The 25,691-nt window shown below is 38.6% G+C and overlaps 1 protein-coding gene across 1 annotated transcript in view; it reads right to left on the reverse strand.

Annotated features, from left to right (window-relative positions):
• Positions 1 to 25,691, reverse strand: part of ST18 (ST18 C2H2C-type zinc finger transcription factor) — a 60,577-nt gene that overhangs the window by 25,075 nt on the left and 9,811 nt on the right. The window contains exons 3-8 of the mRNA XM_046642564.1: positions 22,186 to 22,320; positions 20,459 to 20,549; positions 19,372 to 19,476; positions 16,864 to 17,057; positions 14,442 to 14,653; positions 5,862 to 6,107 (exon numbers count right to left, since the gene is read on the reverse strand). Of these exons, the coding sequence (XP_046498520.1) occupies positions 5,862 to 6,107; positions 14,442 to 14,653; positions 16,864 to 17,057; positions 19,372 to 19,476; positions 20,459 to 20,549; positions 22,186 to 22,320 (983 nt within the window). The remainder of the gene's footprint in view (positions 1 to 5,861; positions 6,108 to 14,441; positions 14,654 to 16,863; positions 17,058 to 19,371; positions 19,477 to 20,458; positions 20,550 to 22,185; positions 22,321 to 25,691) is intronic.

Here is a 25,691-nt window from a genome sequence, read left to right on the forward strand (position 1 = left end):
TCCTCCACCACATAATTAGCTTACTTTCGTCATTAAGCTTATGTCCAGTAAAAACAATACTTTCTGGATTTAATATTAAAATATGATTAACTAATATAGAAGACCGTATTCGAATTCTCCAAAGTGCTGGTCTACTTAAAGTGAGACAACTATGTGGAATTATTCAAGGTAAATCTCATTTAAAGCAAATGGATATAAAAAATGTGATATCAAAATAGAATTTTAATAATTCTGAGTCTACACTCAAAACCAATGAAAAAACAAAATCCCTGGATTTTCCCCAGCAAAGAAAAATTCTAAACTTCAATCTCAGTCATAAAGGCAAATGTAATTTCCTTCATTAATCACTTGGCTAACAGTTCAATCAATTATTTTACACAAGACCGTACAGTGGTAAACACATTGGTAAACTGTCTCAAGCAACATGTCTTCACCAAAGTAATAAAACCGGTTTGGTACAATTTCTTTATTCATATTCTTTATAGTGGTATATATTCCATTTTACTTTATTGATAAATGTTTGATAATAGTATCAGATAATAATGGACCATTTGAAAATAAAGAGAAATGGGAGCTGGTCTGGTGGTGTAGCAGTAAAGTTCGCACACTCCGCTTGGGTGGCCTAGGGTTAAGATCCCCGGCACGGGCCTATCCACCACTTATCAAGCCATGGTGTGGCGGCATCCCACATATAAAATAGATGAAGATGGGCAGAGATCTTAGTGCAGGGCCAGTCTCCTCCAGTGAAAAGAAGATTGGCCATGGATGTTAGCTTAGGGCTAATCTTCCTCAAAAAAATAAAAATAAAAAAATAAAGAGAAATGGATGCTTGGTAACAATCACCTACTAATATACAAAGAGAAATGCTATTTCAATGCTGCTTCCACAGAATCAACAACAAAGTAGATGAATGAATCTTACCCTTTTCAAGTTTTACAGTGTAAATACCTAAAGGGAAGCAATTCCTAATCACAACACCTTAAACCCGATATACCACCATCCATTTCATTTGGTGTTTTCCGGATTTGGCCCGGGTAGTATTTTCCACTACAATTTATAAATGTCTTGGCTTTTTGCAAGTAGATACAAATGCTAAATCCAATGTTGTCTCAATGTGGAACAGCCTTTGTTTTTCTGTTTAGATGCTGATTTTTTCACAAAAATGGCATAGAGTAAAAAAAGAGCCATTTTATTATTTTCTTTATGATAAAGTTAAGAACAAAGTATCTTTCAGAAGGCATGTACATTTATAGATGAACATATAAAGGTTATCTACCGTTGTCTGACTGCTGAATCTATACATTATGGAAGGCAAGGAAATAGATTTTGAAAGAAATTATCAATTATGAAAGTTTAAGTTATTATTTGACTAAAATGCATACAAAAATAATGTTTCAAAATATATGGCATTTAATCTAGTATAGTAATATGTGGTAATGTTTTAATAGGATAATTTTATTAAATGTGTCCTTTTAAATATTTTGTAACTTCCTTTTAAAACTATGGACTCTTATGTATGCAATTGCATTATGCAATGGTTGTCTTTTTCCCTTTTCTTTGCTCAGCATACCATCCCTGGAAACTTGCAGAAAGCATATATGTTGAAGTACAAGAACCATCACTAAAAGAATTCTTAATTTTGTTAAAAAACATTTTATATTGGATAAATTCCTAAACAGCAACCAGTAAAAATTAAGTCAATATCTTACAATAATCATTTGTAAGAATTTTTTCAAAATTTAATGTATCAATTTGAAAATAATAATTTTACCCTGTGGCTATGTAAGAGAGAATGTAGCATATATGTGTGTATTTGGAGATTATATGGGTGAAATGAAATTCCTTTAATGTACAGATGGAAGTTTATATTGATTTCAGTAAAGACCGGAACATAATGGTAACATGAATAACAGATAATAGCATCTGGCACGTTTAATATTTTAAGCCCTGAAATCTTTGGAGAACTGACAGTTGAATGAAACTGACAGCTCTAGTTATTTCTCAGCACTTTCCTTTCGAGATATTTTGAGTTTTTTCCAGATTTAGGATTTTTTTTAGAGGGCATCTGGACAGGCTATTTCAACTGAGAGAGACAGACAATATTTTCTGAAAATTACCACCAAAATTAAGCAACTGTTGTGCATATGAACTAGATAACAATGAATTAGAAATAATCACTCAATTTCTGGTGTACGTGTGTGAGTGTCATGTTGGGTGGGGTGTGGAGAGGTGGTGGAGGTGGCAATGGGAAGGCTGAGAGTGTGGGAGCAGGAGCAGACCAAATTCTCGTCTTCAGTATATTGCCTGGGCCATGTGCAGCCATCCTGGTAAAGTTCATTGGACGTGACAAGCACCAGAACAGTCCCTGTAACTGGTTTGTGTGGTCACATCCTATAGATCTGGGTCCTCTGTCCCGAGAAGCACCATAGACCATTGTTGCCTCCACCATACCTGCTACATACGGTTTCTTCATTATTCTCTTTTTTCTTTCCTTTCTAATTTTTCTCATTATTCTCCAGTCATCTCCATGTTTTAGTGGTTTTTTTCCCTTTTCTTTCTCTCCATTTTCCCCCTTCTCCATATTCTTCATTTTAGGAAAGTCCAGGCCCATGACTTAATTTCTATACGATCAAGGACCAACAGCTGTACCTCCTTGAGCCTCAATTTTCTCCTCTAAAATTTTTGATAATAATCCTGCTTTTCAGGATTGTTAGGATAATGAGACTCTGGGTGTTCCGATCCCTTCTCTTTTTCTTGCTGAACGTGGTATCCCTCTGCTACCTTTGCAACAAGGACATTGAATACAATCTACTTTTTCAAACTAATAACTATATCATATTTCTCACTTTCAAGATTCAGAGCAAGATGTGAAAAATACTCTCTCCTAGTGGATGACCTTGGCATGGACGAAGGAACAAAGAACAAGGGCTGAGAAACTGTACTAGGGAATTACAGTGATTCAGAAGCACTTTTGTGTGTGCCTCTGTCAGCTGTAGTGTCCGCAAGCAATGAATCACCCATGTTCAGATAACTGTGACAATAAGCATAAAAAATATTTTGTCAACTCAAACCCAGGGCAAGCACTTTGACTCCAAGAGCTCAGCATCTCCACAGGTCTCTTTGTCATTCTTAGTGACGTTGAATTTTCACATAGCTTCTCAATTGCAGATTTCAGAATACTTAGAATGGAAATTGTGGCAGTAAAAGTCTGTTGTCAGATCTGAAGTAAGTAAGCCATTCTGAAAGAGCAGAAATGTAATCTAAACAAATCCATTTTTCCCATGAATTTGCTGAGAAATAAAACACTGTCACACATATGTAAACATTAGATAAGAACATACTCAAGTTGAATCCATAAAGCTGCCAAGGTGAATCCAGATTTTTTTAGAATTATTCAAAAAATTAGATTGGAAATAAAGATTAAAATATTTGTGATGAGAGCTCATTTTCTGGCTGAGTGATATGAAATATAGCCAAGAGGTCCCTGAGGTACTAACTGGACCCCTAAACAGGAAGAATCTCTCAGAATATAAGGGGTGCAATGTTGACATTGTTGCTGAAGGCACAAAATTATAACCCATATCAAACAATATAAGACCCTAAATGGAAATGAGAACCCACTTGATGCAAATTTGCTTCATTACTACTCAGGATAGGATCTGTATGTCCAACACTGTGTACAAACAGAAAGATCTCTGGAGAATGTTGACCGTGCCCCATTTACAGCACACCCACAAGGATGAGGACAGAAAGCCTAAGTCCCACCTGTAAATGGTATTGAGATATGCCCTAACACAGTGGGTTTTATCCTGGCAGGATTCATCCAAGAATAGGGGCACAGTTATGCTTACTTTGTAAAGCACTGTCCTTCATGTAACATACGACTTTTACTGAACTCCCATCAACAGACCTTGTGATTAGGATTAGGCTTTCCTTTAGTGGTGTGCAGTGGGATATGTCATCGGCTGGCTGAAGATGAAGTAGTCTTGTGAATTGGAGGCTGACTTGCATGGAGTGGGACTGAATCAACGATCTTGATCTCATCATGACTGTACTTCCCAACAACCTACCACTGCCTCCTTCCGCCCATTTCGGACAGGTCATGTGGAATGATCAGTTAATGTGAATAGCAACGGATTTCTCAATTATATAAATAGACAGAAATCGGGTGTAAATTTTGTTCTTTTGCACCAGCCTGAAGTGGCAGGGGGAAATGTGGTGGAGGGAAGGGATACATGTTTGCCAGTTTGTGGTCATTGCATAAGGTAAAACAGCTTCTTACACTTTGCAGGTTCAGTTTTATCTTTATTAGAGTCAAACATATATTATTTTAAGAAATGATTCTTTTAAAATAGTATTATGATAGACTAAATAAGATCATCCTTAAATACTTTAGGTCAATTTTAAAAAGCAAGGAAGAATAAAATGACCAAGAACGCTATGGCAGAATCTAATCAGAAACTGCTGTTGTGTGAATTTCCTCACCCTTCTCCGTGATGGTGTGGGCGGTGAACACAGAGCTTGCTTTAGGTCCTAGGGGGCTCTTGCAGGGATCTGTCCCTGACTCCCCAAGTACAGTTGGCTATTCATTCCTCTATATATTTTGTGCCTGCTCTTGCTGCTGCGATCATCAGCGTATTTGGCTACGTACGTGTCAGTCCTCCTCCCAGACTGAGCACACATGTGGCAGAAGTGTGTCCTATTTGGTGCTGCATCCTCAGGACCTATATTATTTTCTGGACATGGAAATGCCAGTAAAAGTGTACTGAAGAAAAGAGGGAAGGAAGGAAGAAAGGAAAGCAGGAAGGAAGGGATGGAGGAAAGAAAGAAAGAAAGGAGAAGGAAGGGAAGAAGGGAATGAAGAAGGGGAATTGGAAACAATCCAATCTTGTGATCACTACTGTTTATATCAATTTATGTTCTGAGATGTTAAAGCATGTACGAAAATCAAATTAGTCTTCCCCAAAAATCTCTGAACTTCAAAAAGCTGAAAAAGGTGGTGCACATTTCCCAAGAGAGTAGCTATTTCAGATCTTTAACATTTCAACTGACAAGTTGAACAACTTGTCGAACAAGTTGAACAACTACCAACAACTTTCCTGACAACCAGCAAAACAGTAAGAATCACTAACTGTAATAATTAGGGTCTCACGTGCAATTACATAGAGTCTAAACAAAGGAGGGTTCTGGCCATGGATTCTTTTGAATGACACTAAATCATGGCTAATCTAGCCAAGCCAAGTGGCTCAAACTGTGGAGAGAAGGGTGGATGAATTCCTACACAGTCACATCATCTGGCTTTCAGGGTGAAACCACCTCCAAGGTAACCAAATATGTAAATGTACCTCCTTGACTTTGGGATTGATACAACTCAGACAGCCAACATTCATGACCCAATACCTCAGACAATGACCATATACACAGGTATGCCAACACAGTTCCTTCACAAAACTAAGAAAACAAATTTGATATGATTCTTCCTTGTCCTTGATTTGATTTCATCTTCTACCTTCTGGTTCAGAATTAGTAAGTGGCATTTCACTGTTGAGTGATACATTGCCCCTTACAGGCTGCTGCATCTGAAGGGATAATCTCTCGTGTGGTGCACACAATTGCAGCCATAATAGGGATAAAACTCACCATAATGACATACCATTTTAGGCAAGTGACAGGAAAAGTTGGATTGATTTATAAATTTCTTCCGAAATTTAAAACCATCACTTTACTAAAATCTAAAACAAGGTACAGAATTATGTATCATCTAAACAGGAATGTGAAAAATAATTTAGGGGGAAAAAGCTAATAATATTCTCCAATCATGCTGTGTCTTAAACATATCGATTAACATATCGCAACAATACCTCTTTCTCCTCCTCTGTCTTCCCATGAGTTTTGCTATAGTTGATAGGGGTATCCCAGCCCTCGCGATCACAGAGAGCCTGACAGAAGGCTGCATTGACCAGAATGCTGCTTGTTTTGAATGGGGAAGAGGAAGGAGTTGGAACAGAAGTGTTAGAGGATGTTAGGGGTGCAGCTCTGTCCAGTATTCGGTTTTTTTTCATGCTTAAGTCCAATGTGCCATTTTCATCCACTTCTATCTCGGCTCCCTGGTATATAATAGGAAACAGAAAAACATTTAAGCAGTTTGCAGTTACAGCCTAGCCATGTGGGGCTTTTAAGGGATAATTTTAAATGCAAGCTTTTATGTAAGTATATCTGATTTTAAATCTAGCTTTCCGATTTGCTTTGGTTAATGTTCATTTCTTAGGTAGACTTTTAAGAGCAGCCCCATCAGTGAGATTTGTGTTTCTGGGTTTAAACAAAGTAAGCCTAATATAAACAAGATGTTCCAAATCCTAAATGTATTGGCTAAACCTGTTTTATGTATACATACATATATATATAATGTGTACATTATATATATATACAAAGTGTAGCTTTAAATGTTCTTTCCTAGTTCGCAGAATTATTGCTTCCAATACATCGTTTAAAGCGTTAACACTCGATTTTATCAAAAGGCACAGCACTACTTCCCAACTACCCTCCCACCCTCCAAATCACAATATTAATCTAACATGAGAAATTTGCAAAAACGACCAGCTGGAAGAGAATTTTTACTGGAATATTAGATTAACATGAAAGTGACATTTTACCCTGTGTTACGTGAACCAGAAAAGGTTTGTTAAACGTGGGGGCAGGTTGGGGGAGGTAGACAGTGCAAACCACGCTTCACTCCGGGGCTTTGGGCAGCAGCTGCCTGCTGGACTACTTGGAGTTCAAGTTCTACAGTGAAAACTTCAGAATAAAGATGATTATTTTCCAGATAGTTAATATGAGACAAATTATACCTTACCACATTTCTCCTTGGGATATCTTTGGCTAAGCTCTTTTTTTTTTTTTTTAAGTTTCGAGTCCCAACAACCTGCCGCTGTGCTCTGGACTGTTCACCAGATACAGGTGATACAAAGCCTTCTGTGGTGCCATGAATTGTGAACATTGCCCCACAATAACTCTCAGAATTTGGGAAGAATAAGCTTGTAATTTTCCTAAGTAGGTCAGATGAATACCTTTCTGGTATTTTTACTATCATCCATCAATTCACAATTAACTTCTGGACCATGTCTTCACTCTTCTTCCTTTTGGCTGGTAAAGCAGGAATCTTTGAATATGTTAGCAGGATCCCTAATGCTCACGGTAGCCAGTTACTTCCCAGGGGATTTATTCGAACTGCCCATTTACACTCTGGCCTCCCCAAGCCCCAGCAGTGGCCACAGAGGTGTGGCCGCCGTAGCTGGACTCCAAAGGCCCACTGCTTGAGCCTGATTTAGAAAGTAAAAACACCACTTCTGTATGCTTGTTTTACCTGCAAAGTTCCTATTTTCATTCTCTAAGCCTACGAGATAGATATGCTTTACTATATTTGTGGGAGGTAAATACACTTCTAATATGTTTGTGCTAAGATGCTTTGGCCATATCTTTCTGTCCTTTTTAGTAAATAGTTTAATCTCCTGTGATAGTTTTAAGCCCTGAATTTGACAGTACAGCTTATCCGGGATAATAACTTAGTAACCACAACATCTTATGCCATCTGTATAATATCAAATACATTTTTATACCAGCATTAATAAACCTTAGTTACAAAAATCCAAGATATTAACCGTATCAGTGCCACATGCTCTCTCCACGATATAACAATGTATTCTGCCATGAGCACATCAAAACAATTTTTGGCATCATAGCTGATATGTAACTATAGCGATGAAACAGAGCTATGGTAATCAAGTTTAATGGCGAATGTAAAGTAAAATGCTAAATATTGTAGTTGCTGACATTTTTCATAAAAAATAAAAAACTTGGGTTAAGACTGCACAACCAACATTCACATAAAATTCCAGACCTCCGTGACAGATGGCTTAGGAAAAAGAAGCCATGTGACTGGGCTGCAGAGTTTTATAGTGCAAAACCCATAAATAGTGCAGATCTGATCTCGCTGAAAAAATATCAACTATTCCAAGACAACACATATATATTTTAGTTTTTACAGAAAAAAATCCAAATAGTAAATTAAAAAATTAGAGATTCTTGGAGTTGTTATGATTACACATCTTGAGTACTCTTGTGCTGATTGAAAAAAATCTCACTGCTAATGTTTAAAAGAGGCGCTTTTCTACATCCCGCGCCGCAGCCGGCTGCTCAGGGCACCTGACTCGACTGGGAGAGAGTGCGGCAGCACGTTTGGGTAGCAGGGTACAGATGGGCTTTAAGTGAGCTCACAGATGCACTCGACAATTACACACAGTACCAGAGAGGGGGCCCTTTCTGCCCAGAGATGGGTGGATCGTGCGTTTACTGCATGGATTTTTATTCAGAGCAGTATCAATAGACATCACTTTTCTGTGCTTGAAACTCGGACTGGCAGGACAAAAAGGAGGGGCTGTTGGGAGAGGCCACACGAGGAGGAGGCAATAGCAGGACAGCTGACACGACTCCCTGCCCCAGACTTCAAATATTCTGGTTTCTCAAGGTGCTATTTTGGATTCTTATTTTAGTCATCTAAACTTAAATTTTTTTGAGGGTAGGCATAGGTCTAGTACTCAGGTATTTTGCAACTTAGGAGCGACATCAAAGACCGTCTAGTCCAACCACTTTTGAGTTACCGATGCTACCTAGGATTTATTTATTCATTAGATTATTGAGAAAGCACTTAACATTTTCAATCCACTATATTTTCAGGAAAGAAAAATTGAAAAATATATTGTTCTTGTCTTCAAGGAGCTTATTTTATGCATATAGGAGATTGTTAATGAAAGGTAACTTAATAAATATATTATAAATTATTATTCAACTGAAAGTTGAGATAATTATTCGTTATAATCCTTATCTGTACTATAAAATAAGAAGCAACTCAGATGTCCCCCAACAGAGAGATGATTAATGAAATTATGTTGCATCTATTTAATGGCACATTAGTGGCCAGTAAAATGATAATTGATAAAATGATAATTATGAAGACTGTGTTGCACCTAGGGAAAGACATATTACTGAAAGCAGGAAACAGCCTGGCTCGCCTATTACGCTGACAGCTAGGGAGAAACAAGAGAAGTTTGTTTTCTGAAGAACAAGGGCAGGCACAGAGACTATTGTATTTCATTTAGAGGATAGGCTTATGGCTGTTTTCCTCCAATATTCTACAGGCAAATAATAATATTATATTGTTTTAACAACTGAAAATTGTCATACATTCAAAGATAGTGACGAAGTCAAAGCAAAATTATAATTTTACCTTAAATATTATGATTGTGAAAATTATTAATGTCCTTAAATTTAAATTTAATCCTTTATTGATTAATAGAGTAAGACAGCATTATTTGCCTTATTTGGCAAGCTTTCTACTAATGCAAAATACGTCATGCACCACCTCTGCCTTTTTGACTTGGCTAAGAGGAGACACAAAATTCAGTGTCCCTCAGCCTGGGTATCTGCTGTGAGTGCTCTGGTTTTCATCTCCTGACTCCTATTCTTTCATTCTCCCACCAGGGTGTTTTGTTTGAAGAGTATCTTTTCTGTATTGAAAGCTATCTGAAATATGTTTTCAAAGTAGGCAGGGTATTAACAGTAAATGAATAAAAGGAAAAGACTTTATTCTTACTAAACAGTAATTGAGTATTAAAACTAGGAATTTAGGAGTTGAAATTTGAATGTACTCAATATAAATAGAATGATGGAATTCAGAGGAGAAATAAGTGACTGATATACAGTATAAAATTAAAATTAAATTTATACCCATTTCCCAAAAATCTTTGTCTGTGACTGGGAATCATAGTCAGTGAACGTTCTTGGTTGGGCCAGCGGTCTATATAGCATGTAATGATACACGCTTTAAGAAGAGAAGAAGTTGCACAGGAGTGAATTCAAATTTCAGCTCCAATAGGTATAGCTGCGCCACTAGGGGAAAATTATTTAATATCTCTGTACTGCTGTTTCTTCATCTGCAAAATGGGATAATAATATCTGCTTTACAGAGTTTCTAGAAAGATTAAAAAGGATTAATGCAGGCAAAGAGCTTATTTACAGTGCCTGCTACATAGTAGGTCTTCAATAAATGACAACTAAAGATAATCATGATTTGATCGGGAGTTTGATTTCCAAAAGAGATGCGTCCCTATGCTACTGTGCACAGAGGTAAAGAGACAGCTGTTCAATACCTAGTCTCCCTCCACACGTGTCAGTTGGTTCCTTGTGATCCTTGACCTAAGTCCCTCATAACATTCCAATCACAATATATGGTATAACCGGTCCCAATGCTAAAGTTACTGAAAAAGGCTACGTTTGGATTCTAACCATCCTGAGAAGCCCCAGGCTATTTCTGATATCAGGCAGCAAGAATGGCGATGTGATATCATGTTGTTTCTAGGTTTTGTTCAAGCACAAAACAGACTTTGAACTTTAAACATTTCAAGCAAGTGTCAATTTTTTGTTTTCTTTTAAGGCACACTGTGCATATGTCACTTTGTCTAAACAGGTGGGGAAAACACCAAAACAAACAACAGAATGCTTGGCAAGCAGCAGTGATTAGGATAAAGATAGACTGTGAAGCATGTTCCTACCTCTGCTGATGAGGGTGGGAGGAAGAAGGAAAAGTGGGGGCTCTCTCTGACACGTGCTGGCACGCGTTCTCATGGGGCCTGAGGAAAGCATCAGCAAACTCAGCAAACCCAGGATGCTCGCTCTGTGCCTGCTGCCTCGTTTCTGCTGAATGCTGTGCTCATATCAGTAGCAACAGTCTCCAGACTAAAACGGGAGTGTTTGAAGCTGTGGTCCATGGATGTTTTACAAACTCATAATTAATTCCAAATTAAAATGAAGGACATTATACAAATCTTAGAACCAATGACAGTATTGGTATTAAGAGAGGGCTCATACTTCAGGCAAAATTACCCTTACCCATTATGATAGCCACTACGTGCTAATAATACCAATTTTTTCTCTTGACTTGATTCCTCAAAAATTAAAACACATACCAGTGATTTTGGTGGTGTTGATGTGTTGTGTACATGACAGATTATAGTTTAAGAAATAAAAAATTCCTCTTAAGACCTATTTTCAGTATATAATGGACTTGAGCTTGGGCAGTGATGGGCAACGTTAGCACTAACGTCCTCAGCACAGTGCTGGAAAAGGGCCTTTGAAGGAAGTGCTTCAGTGTTGGGTAGACAGCTGCTCGGTGCTGAGAAATTTCAGAAGGAGAAGAACAATTTGGAATATCCATATCATTCTCCATTGTTTTCAGAGTGGGTAGGAACTCAAAGTTCTCTTGCCTCTCTGAAGATAGCCTCTGCTCTCATTATCTTCCATAAGATTAGGGATTTTGCAAATCACGAATTCAGATCTCCCATGCACATAGCATGAAAAATGTGGATTAGCCCTCACAAGCGGGTATGCAGGCAATTTCAAGGTTAGTGTCCTCTGGCTTGATTTTGAAAAGGTCGTGCCCATGTGTGACAGCATGATCTGTAATTTGTTCTCCTATTGGGTTCTTTAAGCAATTTCAGAGAAGCTCATTATGTAAAAGAAAGGACTGGATGGAGGCAGAAGGAAAACAAGAAATCAGCCCTCACCCAAGTTCTGATCAAATTTCCTTCAAAACCATCTGTGCCTCCCCTGGATATTAGGAACATCATCTCTAAAATCTAGCTCTCTGCCTGGAACAACCATTTCTTTTGTCTTGCTTTGTCCAAAAACTCCTCGAAGGTAGGGTCTGTGATGGAATCTCACGTGTGACTTAAACAGTCCAGCACTTACAGACCTTTTAGTTGTACAACTAAGAGCGCATCTGCCAGAAGCTCTCTCTAGTACCTCAAAAATGCTTCTATGCTCAGCTACAGAAGTCAAGAGGAAGGAAAAGCTGTACATCATCACATGCTTCTTTCTAAATAAGGAACTCAAGAGATCTATGGATTTTGGCTAGCAGAAGTAAACATACCAACAGCCTGCCATGGAGGAAAAACCAAACCATAGTGGATAGAGAATCAAGCTCATATTCGATGTGGAGGGCAAGATTATTTATAGTTAATCCTACATTATGTAAAGGACACAGAGTAAAGTGCAACATTGACAATGGAAATAGCCCACATTGAGTAGTGTTTGATCACAGGCCATTTTTCAGGGTTAATTACTTTGGCCTTTTCTCATTTTTTGCTAAAATAATTATTTTTTTTGTGGTTTCAGGAATTTATGAGGTTCTCTCATATTCAGAAAATAGGATCCAAGTAGGACAGAATTCTGCAAATTGTTACAGTTGTGTGTGAATGCACACCTGGAAGAAGGATTCTGCACAAAGTGACATTGGAGGGTGCCATATTTATCCTATTTTAACAACCACTATGTCAAATGAGACAATTTTCCTTGGAAAATGGTTTTCAAAACTGTCAGCATAACAAACTCCTTCTAAAAGTCATTGGGTGCCCTTTCTGTCTCTTCCATCCTCAGCATCACATCAATGTTCTGGCCTCTGCAGCTGAGATGTGGCCGGCAGTTGTGAGGCTGAGGCATGCCGTGGAGCTGCTGTCACCTGCGCAGGCGCATCTGCTCCACAGAGCACCCCTGGTGCACACAGAGCTCCCAATAGAAGCGCAACAACATGCGCAGGAAGTCGATTATTGGAATTTTTGAAATGTGCTGATTTAACAGTCACTTTTCTGACCAGAAAGATGTTTAAAAAGAGAAGAATATATATTGATAAGGAAAAGTACTCTCACATTTTAGTCACCTTTGTTTGATTCATTGTTTGGCTCCAACATTTAATAGAACAGGGAGAATGCAAAGGTTAAAGGCAGAATTCTGAGGAACAAAAAGATATCTACACATGCAGACGGAAAACATTCATTCTACAACCGTTTACTCAAGTAATTTAGGTAACATTAATCATTATAATCTTGGTACTTTTATTCTCATAGGACAGCCTAAACAAACGAGTAATAAAGCACTGAAAAGGAAGATATTTTAGTATTTCTCCAACTAGCTGCATATCAGAATATCCTTTTCAAAAAGAAGAAATTTATTCAGGTTTTTAAAAATAAATTTAAAAATAACTAAAGGTGCATTTTGAAGTACTTGAAATCATTCATCTATATAAATAATTTCTAACTTGGATTCCTTTGAATTTGGATAGCTTGGTATTTTTTTAATATTTTTTAGAGGATGTGCTTTTCTTTGTTTAAGAACCTCATTTGTTTAAAAATTGTTTTTGAGTGCTTTTTGGCCATCAACTCTTCCTGGGGTTTACTTGGCTCAGATTTGTCCAGAAGCTAATTCTGATTCTTCTGTCAAATGCTCGATGGCACCGCGTTCCCTGCTCTCCTGAAGGCCTGGCACGGCACAGGTGAGCAGCTGACCACACCAGGGATGGGGTTTGCTTAAAGGGAAAAGGAGAGCCGTATCCTTTATCGCCTGAGTTTCAGGGGGAGTGTTGAACCAGGGAATCTTCCACTTAAAACAGGCATAAAAATCTCTTCTCCAAATAAGCCTGAGCACTTGATTTCAGCTGGCATCAGCCATCTAGGTAGGACAATAATTCCTTTTAACTGAGCCCTCTGTGTGGATGGGAGTTGCTGGCTCCAGCTGAAGGCCGAGCAGCTCCTATACTCCCTCCGGGGATCGCTGTCACTCTGTAGCTGATACATCCCTCCTCCTCAAAAGGCAAGAACTGGAAGATCTCTGCTTTCTGTTTTCATCAAGGTATCATAAACATGGATATCTACTTCTCGTTGTTAGTCAAAAATGAGAGGTTATTAGAGAAATGTGGTTAATTTCACGGGCTTCGGAAATGTGGTGTTTTCACAAACTTCACAGAATTTGATTTTGGATCTGAATGCCCTGCATTTTCAAGTCCCCCAAACCATCTCTTGCTGATTTAATGTATCTAGGTTTTACTATGTGTCCTTTGAGAATACTACAGCAACTTACACTATCTTATGTTTTACAATAGTAACATGTGCAATAATAAAATTTCATGAGTCAATTTTGCAAATGTTTTACAAGTCACTGTTTAATCAAACACTTCCTACCATCTTTGATTTGCAGACATCAAAAAGCTTCTATTGTTCAGATTGATTTTAATGGCAACCCACTCTTCTTATGTGCCAAAATCTCCAACACAAAAATAGATTTGAAATCTATAAATCTCCTCAACCAGTCTCCATAACTCACTTCCTCCCAAACTTTGATGCACTACCTGCAAGAACACCCACTCTTTCACTCCTCCTTGAACCCATCAAGCTCATCACTGTCAGTGTTCCTCTGAGTGTCTCCCTAAGACAAGGAGGGGATGTGCTTTAGAGGTGGGGAGTGGTGTGGTAGTGAATGTGGTTAGCAACATGAAAGGCAGTTTATTCTCACGGTTCAGTCGCTGGCCCACCCTCCGGGCTCTTGGACTGGCCTACCTTGGCATGCAGACTCTGTGGTTTGTTGGAGAGGATGTCTGCAGCTTCCCTGCAGCGGGTGGAAAGGTTCAGGATGGCAGCAGCTGCTGCTATGTGGGTGTCTTCACTACATGGACCGTAGCTATAAGAGCTGGAGCGGCAAGGGCTCTGTGTGTGGGCGCCTGCACTAGGCAGTCGATTAGGAAATTTCCCTGGATTTGAAAAATGCTTTGCTGTTGAAGAGAGATTTGATTAGCAATTGCATGTACGTGGTTTTAGTCATTAAATAGATTTGTTTTAAAGGTATAACTTCTTGCATTAAAAAATGTGAAGAATAAATTAAAACATGATCCATTATCCATTGGTGTGTTAAATGAAGGTTATTCTGATTGGTTTTCACAGAAGTTCACAGATCAAATGATGTGATTGTTGGGAAAGAATGTCTATTCTCTTAATATTTTTTGTATTTATGCTTCTTACAACAAAACCTCCATAATTAATGTTATGGGGCAGGTGCACTGGCAGCATTTGTGGTAAAAATTGTGGATTAAAAGCCACACTAGCAAAACCCATCAAGGACTACAGAGGTTAAGGCCAGTGCATCTACAAACTGTATGTGTGAGGACAAGTAATTCTAGTAGAGAAACAAATGTATCCTTTCAATATCTATTTTCACAATAACGCAGTCTATACTTAGACATGGAATTGCATTTTTATTATTTGACATGCAGGCTTGTTTTGTGCTTAAAACAGTAGAAGCTGTTCTTCATTTAACTAGATGGAGCTAAATACATGGTGGAATCTTTAATGAGCTGGCATTTTGCATATTCAGGTAAACCATGATGAGCAAAGGACAGAGAAAATGTTCTCCATATGAACAGAAAGCCAGTTTAGTGATCAAGGCTGAGTTTCTGCTCTAAGTTTCTGTTGTGGGTACCAAGGCATTACTGATAGAATTAACCATAGTTCTCTTCACTCTGGGTGTTCACAAACATCACTCAAGGTTACAGAGAAACACCCAAGATTTCATGTGGAATAATAAAAAAGTATTTAGTTATTCATTTTGCTGTAAAAATGGTTTATTTTAAATATTTGATCAGTATTTTTCAAAAATAATTTGACATTACCAAATGTTATTCCTATAATTATAATATATGAAAATATCACTGAATGTTTCACATTTTTAAATCAATATCCATATCAGATGAGTATATAGATTGCTCTTATTAATTAGTTTCATCTGAATTAAACAAATATGTATATGATTATGTATGTGTGTATATTTTGTGTATATATAATAAAACTGTATACATGTATATATATTTGGACAGACAAATTGTGTGTGTGCATAAATTTTTTTCCTGAATCTAATAGGTTGTCAGGTTATTTGGCTGGGCCCTATTTTTGGTAAGAATAGGCAAAATATCTTTTGGAGTGTCATGCGCTTCTTGTTGATGGGAAAACTCCTTTCAATTCTGTTTATCTACTGCTGAGTTTTACACAGCATTCTAGTTCTTTGAAAGAGGTGATTAACATTACAGAATGAAGCCAATATTCTGTGTTCCTAGGAATACTCAGTCTAGGTAAGTAGGTGTGAGACCAATGGGATTCCCTGGATTTGTAGAACCTTATAAAAAATTCTTAGTCTATAGCGGTCTCAAATTGGGGAATTATTTCACTTCTCCCCTTATGATTAAGTTATCATAATGCAGAAATTATTCCTAGGTTTATTCCCAACATTCACGTTCTTACCTTTTCATTAGAATATTCAAGGATTCTAAACAACTTAAGAAATGTGTGAGTAAACCTCAAGTTTCCTATGGTATAGCATTGTTGAGTTACGACTTTATGGATGTGTTAGTACTACAGCATTAACACATTTTTAGTGTTTCTATATTAATTCTTAAATTTGCGATAAACATCTCCATAGCCATACACATTTTTTTCCTAGTAAAATCTTGATTCCTGAATTGCGGGTTTCTCCTCAGACTTTTCATTTTTTCTCCCATCTTCAGTCTGATCACTTTTGCTAATTTAAGTAATATTTTAAGTAATATTTCAACATTTTAACTATTAAATTTCCATAATTTCAATATGAGTCAAAATTACTGTTTTATAATAATTATTACAGTTTTCAATATTAGTCCCAATCCCAGTCAAATGTGAATTAAATATTTCTTTAGAATTACTGTATTTAAACAATGGCACCATATTTATAGAATAATTAATCCATTAACTATTCACCATATTCAGTGTAACTTTATGTAAAATCAGTAACATTGATCAACTTATTATTGTTTTCCTTTATTTTATTTCACTGTACAGTATATTTTTTCTCCTCCCAGCAGTAAGCATATTGTAAATTTGAGTACGCCCCCTCCCCCAACACACGCATACACAAGATGCATTTTTTTTGGAAAAAGTATTAGAATTTAAAGCTTACATTCTGGAAATGGTGGTGTTTTTCGTCCTTGACCTGTCTGTATGATAGAGCGTTTACCAAAAACCTGGGCATCGAAACTGGCATAATCAAATGGTACTTTCCCAAACTTCTCCTGTTCTTTTGACACCGTGGCTCTGGGAGAGGTGATGGCTTGTGATCGGAAATTGAATTCAATTTGCTTCACCAAACTAGTCCTGAAGAGAGAGGGGAAGAGTTCAAAAGAAATAGCATGAATCTATTGGCGGACATATTAGCATCAGAATTTAAAGTAGATTGGATGTGTCATTCCTGCAGGTACCCACAGAGACACTGCACCTCAGACAAGAGCTCTGGCTGCATGCAGCATGAAACAGCAGGGTGCTCTGCACCCGGAGTGAAAGATGGGAGGCACTTTGGGCTCTAGGTGACTATAGTGAGGCTGCATATTGTGTGTCCGAGTCTCCCCTCAGTAAAAGCGGAACGTGCAATCCTCCATTCTTCTCATGCAGATGCCAAGAAGAGTAAGTATTTGACATCTGTTAGCACTTTGAGCTCCATAGAGAAAAGTGCCGTGTAACTGTCATTAGGGCACTGACAAGGTGTGCACATTCTGCTTGTTAGGACTGTTAATCAGATTAGCAGCGAGAAGTCATGATTGTAACTAGTGAGAGAATGTCATTATATTCTGTCCGAAGAAGTGATGCTGAGCTCTGCTCCGTTCAGCAGAGCTGGCAGGAGCCCGGTGCCCATCAGGGCAGTGCAGGCACCAGAAACTTGATTCTTGAATTCTGAGTTTCTTCTTGGCTCTTCATCTTTTTTCCACTTTCAGTTTGAATGTTTCTGCTGATTTAAATAGTATTTCAATATTTTATCTATTAAATTGCCACCATTTCAATATGAATCAAAATTACTGTGTTATAATGGCTATCACATTTTTCAGTAGCAGTATCCCAATCCAAGCTAATTGTGAATTGTATATTCCTTTAGAATTACTTGGATTAAACAAAGGGTCTCATATTTGTGTAGCACCAACTCCAGTCAAGGAAAACACAAATGTCCTTGTGCTGTGGTCTAATGGTAAAGAACATAAACACATACACCTTTCAGAATTTAGCAGTATCAAAAATATTTATTTTTCTTTTGTTTTCTACCAAAACATGCCTGACTCATCAGAATGTCAGTTTTGATGATATTTCTTGGATTAGATAAAAAACTTTTTAGCTACTACATAAAAATATTTGAGTGATTAGTTGATCTAGTTGTTGGCTTATACTCCTAAAGCTGCACAACTGTTCTAGTCTAAAATAATATTTATCTTTGAAGAAATGAGCAGGGGCCGGCTCCGTGGCTGAGTGGCTAAGTTCGCGCGTTCCACTGCGGTGGCCCAGGGTTCGAATCCTGGGTGCGAACATGGCACTGCTCGTCAGGCCACGTTGAGGCGGCATCCCACATCACACAACTAGAAGGACATACAACTAAGATATACAACTGTGTACAGTGCGGGTTTGGGAAGATAAAGCAGAAAAAAGAAAAAAAGATTGGCAACAGTTGTTAGCCCAGGTGCCAATCTTAAAAAAAAAAAGAAAGAAATGAGCAAAACAAAATGTAATGTTATTTCTATATTTGATAAATGACCTACTTAGAGAGAGACTAGAGAATACAGTAATACCAACCAAGAATCTTGCTATAAGATTTTTAACTGCTACTTATTCAGTCATTCATGATCTTTTCCTGACATATGTTCTTCACTTATGTGATTTGAATGACAATTTTGACTCTAGGATATTAAATCTATAGAAGAAAATATAGAAGCCATATTTTGAAAATGTTCCTAATAACTATTTTGCATTTCAGCATCTCTTTAACAACAATGAAGATCAGGTCATCTATTTTAATCCTGAAATCACTTTTCCTAACATATATGATTTTTGTATTAATAAATGTATAACTTCACCTTGTGTCATCATGTATAGTTTATTATTTCCGTGTAAGTGAGTTCTTCCAAACTACTAGAGATTGTGAAGCATCTAGGATCAATAGGAGATATTTTATTAACAGTTATCAATTCATGGAACAAACTTTTGTTTTAAAGAAACTATATGTAGATATGGAGCAAGATGAATATACAACACCCCATATTTTGAGTGGGTCTGAATGATTAATGATAGCATTTTCTTCAGGCAGAGAGGTTAAGTCAATCTTAAGGGAGAGCTTACCTGACTAGTGGCATGGGCTGCATTTAGCGACATAGTATTTTGATGAATACATATACGTTATCAAATACTTTATTTCTTCTAGAGTCATCCACAATATCTTACCTTTGCAGACAGATTAATTTCAAGTTAAACTTATGGAGAGTCTGGCAGTCACTTTAAGAGATAGTATGAGTAACCGGACCAGCCTTTCAAATGGATACCGGCAGCCGGGCATGAAGGTCAGGCCATAGTGAATTGGCACATGGGTGAAGGGCCCTGTCACACGGGAGCATGGCATGAAGAGAGTATCAGGAATGTCACGGGATGGTCATACCTGTGAACCTGGTCAGGACACTGCCCAGTTTTAGGAGAATCAAGCTGATTTTTGTCCTGGGACATTGCCAATTTTTCAGCTGCAGCAATTGGACAGCCGGAAAGACTGTTTAAAGGAAAAGAGGGAGAATTTGAGTTAAAATGATAATGTGATTTGCTTTGGCATGTGCTTCACAGCATACTTGGCACACACTAAATGTTACGTCATATTAATAGTTCACTTAGCACCATTCTCATGCTAAAAGATCCCAAAGGGTTTTGCAAACTATAGTGTCAACATCTGTCCCCTAACCCCATCTCAGAGGGGAAAGAAAACAAACTCATTTTTAAAGTCAAAATATTATGTAAGGGAGAAATAACTAAATTATTCTGCAACTTCCTAATATTCTAAGTAGAATGTGCTCACTCCAATTGCAATGTGTCCAGATATAGATGTTAGCATGACAATTCCATGATTTATCTTAGGATTTTTAGCAAAATATTAGGGACTTAATTTTATGTCTTAGTTTAAATTGAAAGTATAGAATATGAAGTTTTCTCACAATATGCCTACGGGTCAAATAGAATCTCATGACCACATAATCTATATATAATATAAAATGCACATAAAACAATAAGCATTTTCACCAAAAAATATTTACATATACATAATACATCTGTATCTAAACGCACATATGTGTTTTAAGTTAGTTGCGGTCTCAAGGAAATGAACCTCAATGAAGTAAAATGATGTTTACCTTCATCCTGGTTTATGGCCAAAACCACAGCTATGGTGAGGTTCCAGAGCTAAAGAGAACATGTCCTATTTGTGTGACTATATGAATACATAACCCACTCTTCAAATATAATGTTTCTTGTTAGTATAATTGCCTACCAAATGAAAATTTCTAGGAAAGTAAATAATGAAGTAACTTTTTTTTTTTTACTCTGCATGCATGGAGACTATTCCTTATCTGTTTCAAGGGGTAACATATTTGGTAGTGATCCAGGATTTTGATAATACATTGTTAGTTCCTTGTTTTCTTGGTGCAAAGTTTCTCTCACTTCTTTCTGTAATGTAAAAGATTGGCATCTCATCACACAGTTACCTCCTGTGGGTGTTGCGGTTGCTGTTCACATGCCCTCTTCCTGTGCATCCTGGGGTGGGACACTTGAGCACATTTTCATGCATGGCAAGAACTAAGCACAAAATATCACATAAAAGAAAAGAATAAAATACCATAAATACATACACTAACAAATTGATTTCTCAACATTGCATTTAAATGAGGTTAGTTTCATACTCCACCATGCTCCCTCCCAATAGATAATTGGATTGAAATAAACAAACACTTAAGAACTTCAAAAATGAAATTCAGCAAGCTTGTTCAAGTTTTAGCTTCTCTAAACTTCATGTCACGGTTAGCTCTCGGCTTAAAGGAGACTATCCTGCTTGTATTTAACTTAAAGTGAAAAGCTCATAACCTTCCTTTTACATTAATGCGCTTTTCCTTGGGAGAGTGGATAGAGAACATTATTTGTCAGATAGTTGCTTCTATCTTTTTCCCACAATGTGAAGTTCTGAATATAGCCTTCTTCATTTCCTAAGAGATATTATTTCGACTCTTTGTCCATTGCCCCTCACCTCCACTGCCATTTGGTTACTGGTGAAAGAGTATGGTTGAGTGAACACGTGGGTAATCAGTCTGAGAACTGCTAGTCTGGTGGGACGGTGCTGAGCTAAGTAGATTGAGTGATTTGCAAAACTGTGCTTTGGAAGCGGTCGATGCTGAGGCCTTCCCAACACTGCAGTTTGTATGATCAAGAGGTGATTCAATAAGTAGGTTCAAAAAGTAGAAGATGTAACATATGGATACTTCAAAACTTAGAAAGAGGTAGCCTTTTTCTTTTCTTCATTTCCTAGCTCATAGAGGGGCTGTGGGTGGAGAGATCAACTAAGATTTGCTCTCTCTCAGGGCCCTCAGATGCTGTGGGATGTCTTGGGGTGACATCACAGACATCACATGTCCTTACATGCCCAGGGGAGGCCAGGAGGACACTGTTGATGTGAGGCACTTCCCATATTTGGCTGATGCACTGAGGCTGAGACTGCTCGTGGGTTCGTGGAAGCCATGCCGCCTGGTGAGAAAGGACTGTGGGGTCCACAGTATGTTAACTGTGTCTTTTAATTTCTATATTCTGACACTTTGACATCTGGGGCCTTGCTAACCCTGGAGAGACTGCCCCTCCCAGAGCTAGCTAATACCTAGAAATAGTAAACACTTTTCAAATGAAACCAACTTATTCCAAGACCACATCCAATTGCCACCTTTATCAGGCTCTCACATTTCAGGACACTCTCCACCTGCCTATCCCCCAGGGCCAGTGCCAGACAACTACAGACAGTCCGTAAGCCCCAGAACCCACTGAAAGAATTCAAACTAGCCAATCCAAAGCCTGCTTACCCTGCTCCTTCCCACAGAAGACACAACAAAGGCTCTTGTCCACAATTCCCCCTCCTTCTACTCCCTGACTGATCCTGGCGCTTCCCCACGCGGCCCTGCCTGGTGTGGCGTGCGCTCTCCTCTTGGGAATTGTGAGTAACAAGTTATCTTCTCAAGGTCAGTTGTCTGCTGATCTATTGGCTGTACTGTACACCAGGTTTTCTAGTCATACGCCATATTTTAAACACCTAGTTAGATGGAAATTGTCTTGACACAGAGAGAAAACTATATTTCCATTCCTATTTCCAAATTGGAGGAGAAAGGCGATAACATTGTGATGCTGTGGCACATATAAGAGGCACCTACTTCTTTTAGGGATAAACAGTACTCACTTTCCAGGGGAACCCGTACTTTGTGGGGGCACCCCGAAAGGCTGCGGTGGTGAGGGTAGAGGCCTGTCACGTGTCCTGTGCCATCACACCCGGGGATGGGGCACTTGGTCTCTCTCTTTTCAGGCCTCGGTGAATCTATAGAGAAATTCAATCAAGAGATTCATGTGGTTATTCTTCCCTTCCCATTCAATAGAGTGGCCTTGCAGGGTGACATTTTGACTTTATTCAGTTTTATCATCATAAACATTCTTCTCACACTGCCTTGAATAAGACCCTCAACTAAGACCTGTGGAAGCAAAAAATGTTTTCAATTTTCTTAGCTTTCTAAGCAAAGGTTGACACAGGGCGAGGGAGTGTTAAAATACAGAGATGGTTCTAAGTTGTCATGTCACATATTGTAGTTAGAGCCTCATTATGAAAAATCAACCCTACACCAGAGGATACACAGGCTCCTGAAAAAAAAAAGTGAGAAAGAAGAAAGAACTTATTTAAACCAAAACTATCTCCTATTGAAGGAGTCTTGGAAAAGTCAGATTCAGAATGACAAAGCAAGTAAGCTACCATATCTGAGAAGGCCCTGTCAGGCCTTGTCCCTGTGTGTCCCCGGCAGCACGTGGCCCTAGGGTTTCTGGTCCAAGTGGCTGCTACTAGCCATGTGTGGGGCCTGCTCCAAGAAAAGTTAGGACAAGGAGTCAAGGATGCCATCTTGTGCCATGCCCAACCAACTGGCAGTGCTGCAGAGGCCCGAGATTCCAAAACCCCAATGGATTGCCACTTTGGATCAATATGCAGTAGCCACAGAGAAGACACTGTTGATTTTACTCTGAATGCAGAAACTGAAAACTGAGGCAACAGGAAGAAGGCTTGGCAAAGAAATGTTCTTGTGGGAGTCTTACAGAGAACGGAAGTCCAGAGAATGGAGGCCGCCTTGAGTGGTCTAGAGAGTGCTGCCAAGAACATAGGGTAACGGTGGGGGGTCACAGGGCCAGCCAGGTGAAGAAAAGGGACACCTTGTAACACAATTAGTCAGGCTGCCACGGTACGGCAGCCTAAAGTGCTGCAGATAAGCTTGGGGTTTTAATTTCCTGGCACACACATTGCTGAAGGTTAAAGGGTTATATAAATATATAAAATAAATGAGGACTAACATGAATACTGATGAGGTTAGAGCTAACACATAGAAATTTTCATATTTGTGATTGAGATGGTAGATAAAATAGAAATGCATTCTCACAGCCAGAGTCACTGCCCTGACTTGAGCATGGAATGATAATACCAATCATGGGGGCAAGCCTGGCACTCAGCATTCCACGCACTTCGAGGAACCAGAATTAGAACCGGCATGGGAGCCTCAGAGAAAGGGCCAGTGTGGAACGGAGGTAGGCTGCAGGCTTCTCAGAACACGAAGTATCAGGAATAATGAATACACTTGATGCTGAGAGTGAAAATAAATAATCTATACGATCCTGCCACAAGCAAGCCGCTGGGATGGAGTGTCGGGAAGAGTCCTGCCGCCCGAGGATGCAGAGGACCCATATGTTACTGCTCCGAACACGGCACCGAGAACAGCACAATGTCGCGGGATGTGACAGACGTCTCCAGGGTGGAATATTGCGGTGAGCAGACTTGCCTCCGTGATACTATGCCACCCTAGTTGTTGGATTATAAATGGTCCTGGGCAGATGGGCACAGTAGGTTGTATGTAATGCAATTATTTGAGGGCATGATATGAGCAAAGTGGGAGGAGCCAAGGATCCTTCAGGTTATCACACACACTGCCAGGGAGGGGAGGGTCAGCAGAGAGAAAACTGTAAGTTGTAAATGAGAAATGAACAGCTGAAAGTAAGGATGCCCTGAGTAGCAGGCATTTACGTTTAACGAGAGACAGGATTTAAATGCCATGATATCGAGACGATCCTGTGTTTTCTGTAAGAGACAAAGGGGCATATTAAGAATTTTGACATGTTCTATGATTTTGTGGACATATATTTTATTAATCCAAAAATGATGCCAAATTTCAAGTTGAGTTGGGCATATAATATCTATAGACAGCTAGTCAAAAATCCTTGAAGTTTGATTAAGTGAAATTAGGAGGGTTGATACCATATGAGTGAATTAGAAAAAAGGAAATGCAATGTGTATTTTGATGCCCTTCTTCCCTTGGATCTCCTCCAAGTGAGACCACATTGAAAGCTTTGGCATTGAGTATTTCCCCTCTTTGCCACACTATTTGTCTACAGGAAGCCAGAGAGGGTGTGAGAGATAAGGCAGGGCTGGCACCTGCCCAGGTGTGGTCCACTGACAGTCCGTCAGGCACCTTTGTCTGCTAGCCTCTTCTCTGCGGGGTGAACAAAGATGCTGATGAAATGCTCTATAGGGCAGAACCTGTGTGCACGATAAGAAGCCAGAGCTTGAGCTCTTGGGTCTCTCAGGCCTGGCTCCTCTTCTTCTTTTATTTTCTTCACCAAATGCTGCATAATGAGGGTAATTCTATACTTGGTGACCGACCTTATATCCTGGTTTGCCTGGGACTGTCCTATTCACACCTGATATAGTCATGTGGTTGTTCATATCACTCCCCTTTACTCTAAAAGTGTAGTAGGCTGTACAATAAATTATTTGGTGACTCTACTTATATTGTGACCTAATGTCTCACTAACTGCTTAACAGCAACAGTATAGCCAAACTTTTCTATTTTATAATTGCCTACTCATCTGAAGACTTAGGTAGAATGATATTTTAAAATCCTAGTGTTCTCTCCTTAATAGCGGAATCATATGCCCAAGGAGTATGGCAATGAGCATGGTATTTTGGAGAGAATGGTTATCATTTGGGATGAGTGTTGACTTAGAAACATAGAAGGCACGTCAGAGAAAAAAGCGCCTCTTATGCCGCTTGCTCCCACATCTGGAACAAGCAATAAGAAAGCAAATACTTAATTTGGACTCTACAGGCATCCTTTGGACGAAGCCTGTGGTCCCCTGCAACATAGGCTTCACTTTTCTTTGCTTCTGTTTCATACTAGTCTGGTGTGCATCTCCTTGCGTAGGCTTTTATATTCCAAGGCAGGACCCGTCCCACACAATAGGATATCCTCTTGACTCATCCAGCCCATTAGTAATTCTCTAAGTTTCCAACATGAGCCATATTTACAAACACAGATTCAGATTCCATTGCTTTGTTAATTTTTGTAAACAAAAAAGTTTTAAAAGTTGTATAAAAATGACCAAAGGATTGTCAAGTATTTTAAACTATGGCACAAATAAAGTTTCTCCAAATACTGGATTTCTTTGGCTGGAAGATATCATCAATTGTAAGGTAAACATTTTCTGTGCTAGTAAGAAAGAAAAAACTATCAAAAATTAAATTATGCTAGACCCTCCTGATGTCAGAAATGTTAAAAACAGGAAAATTATGTATCTTAGAATGAATAAAATATAGTATATTGGAAATTATGGGGTTTGGGGATTTGAAGTAAATTTCATCTTTTTTCTGATTTTCTAGTT

This window comes from Equus quagga, chromosome 16 (genome assembly GCF_021613505.1).
Source record: "Equus quagga isolate Etosha38 chromosome 16, UCLA_HA_Equagga_1.0, whole genome shotgun sequence".
In the NCBI taxonomy this organism is placed as follows: Eukaryota; Metazoa; Chordata; class Mammalia; order Perissodactyla; family Equidae; genus Equus; species Equus quagga.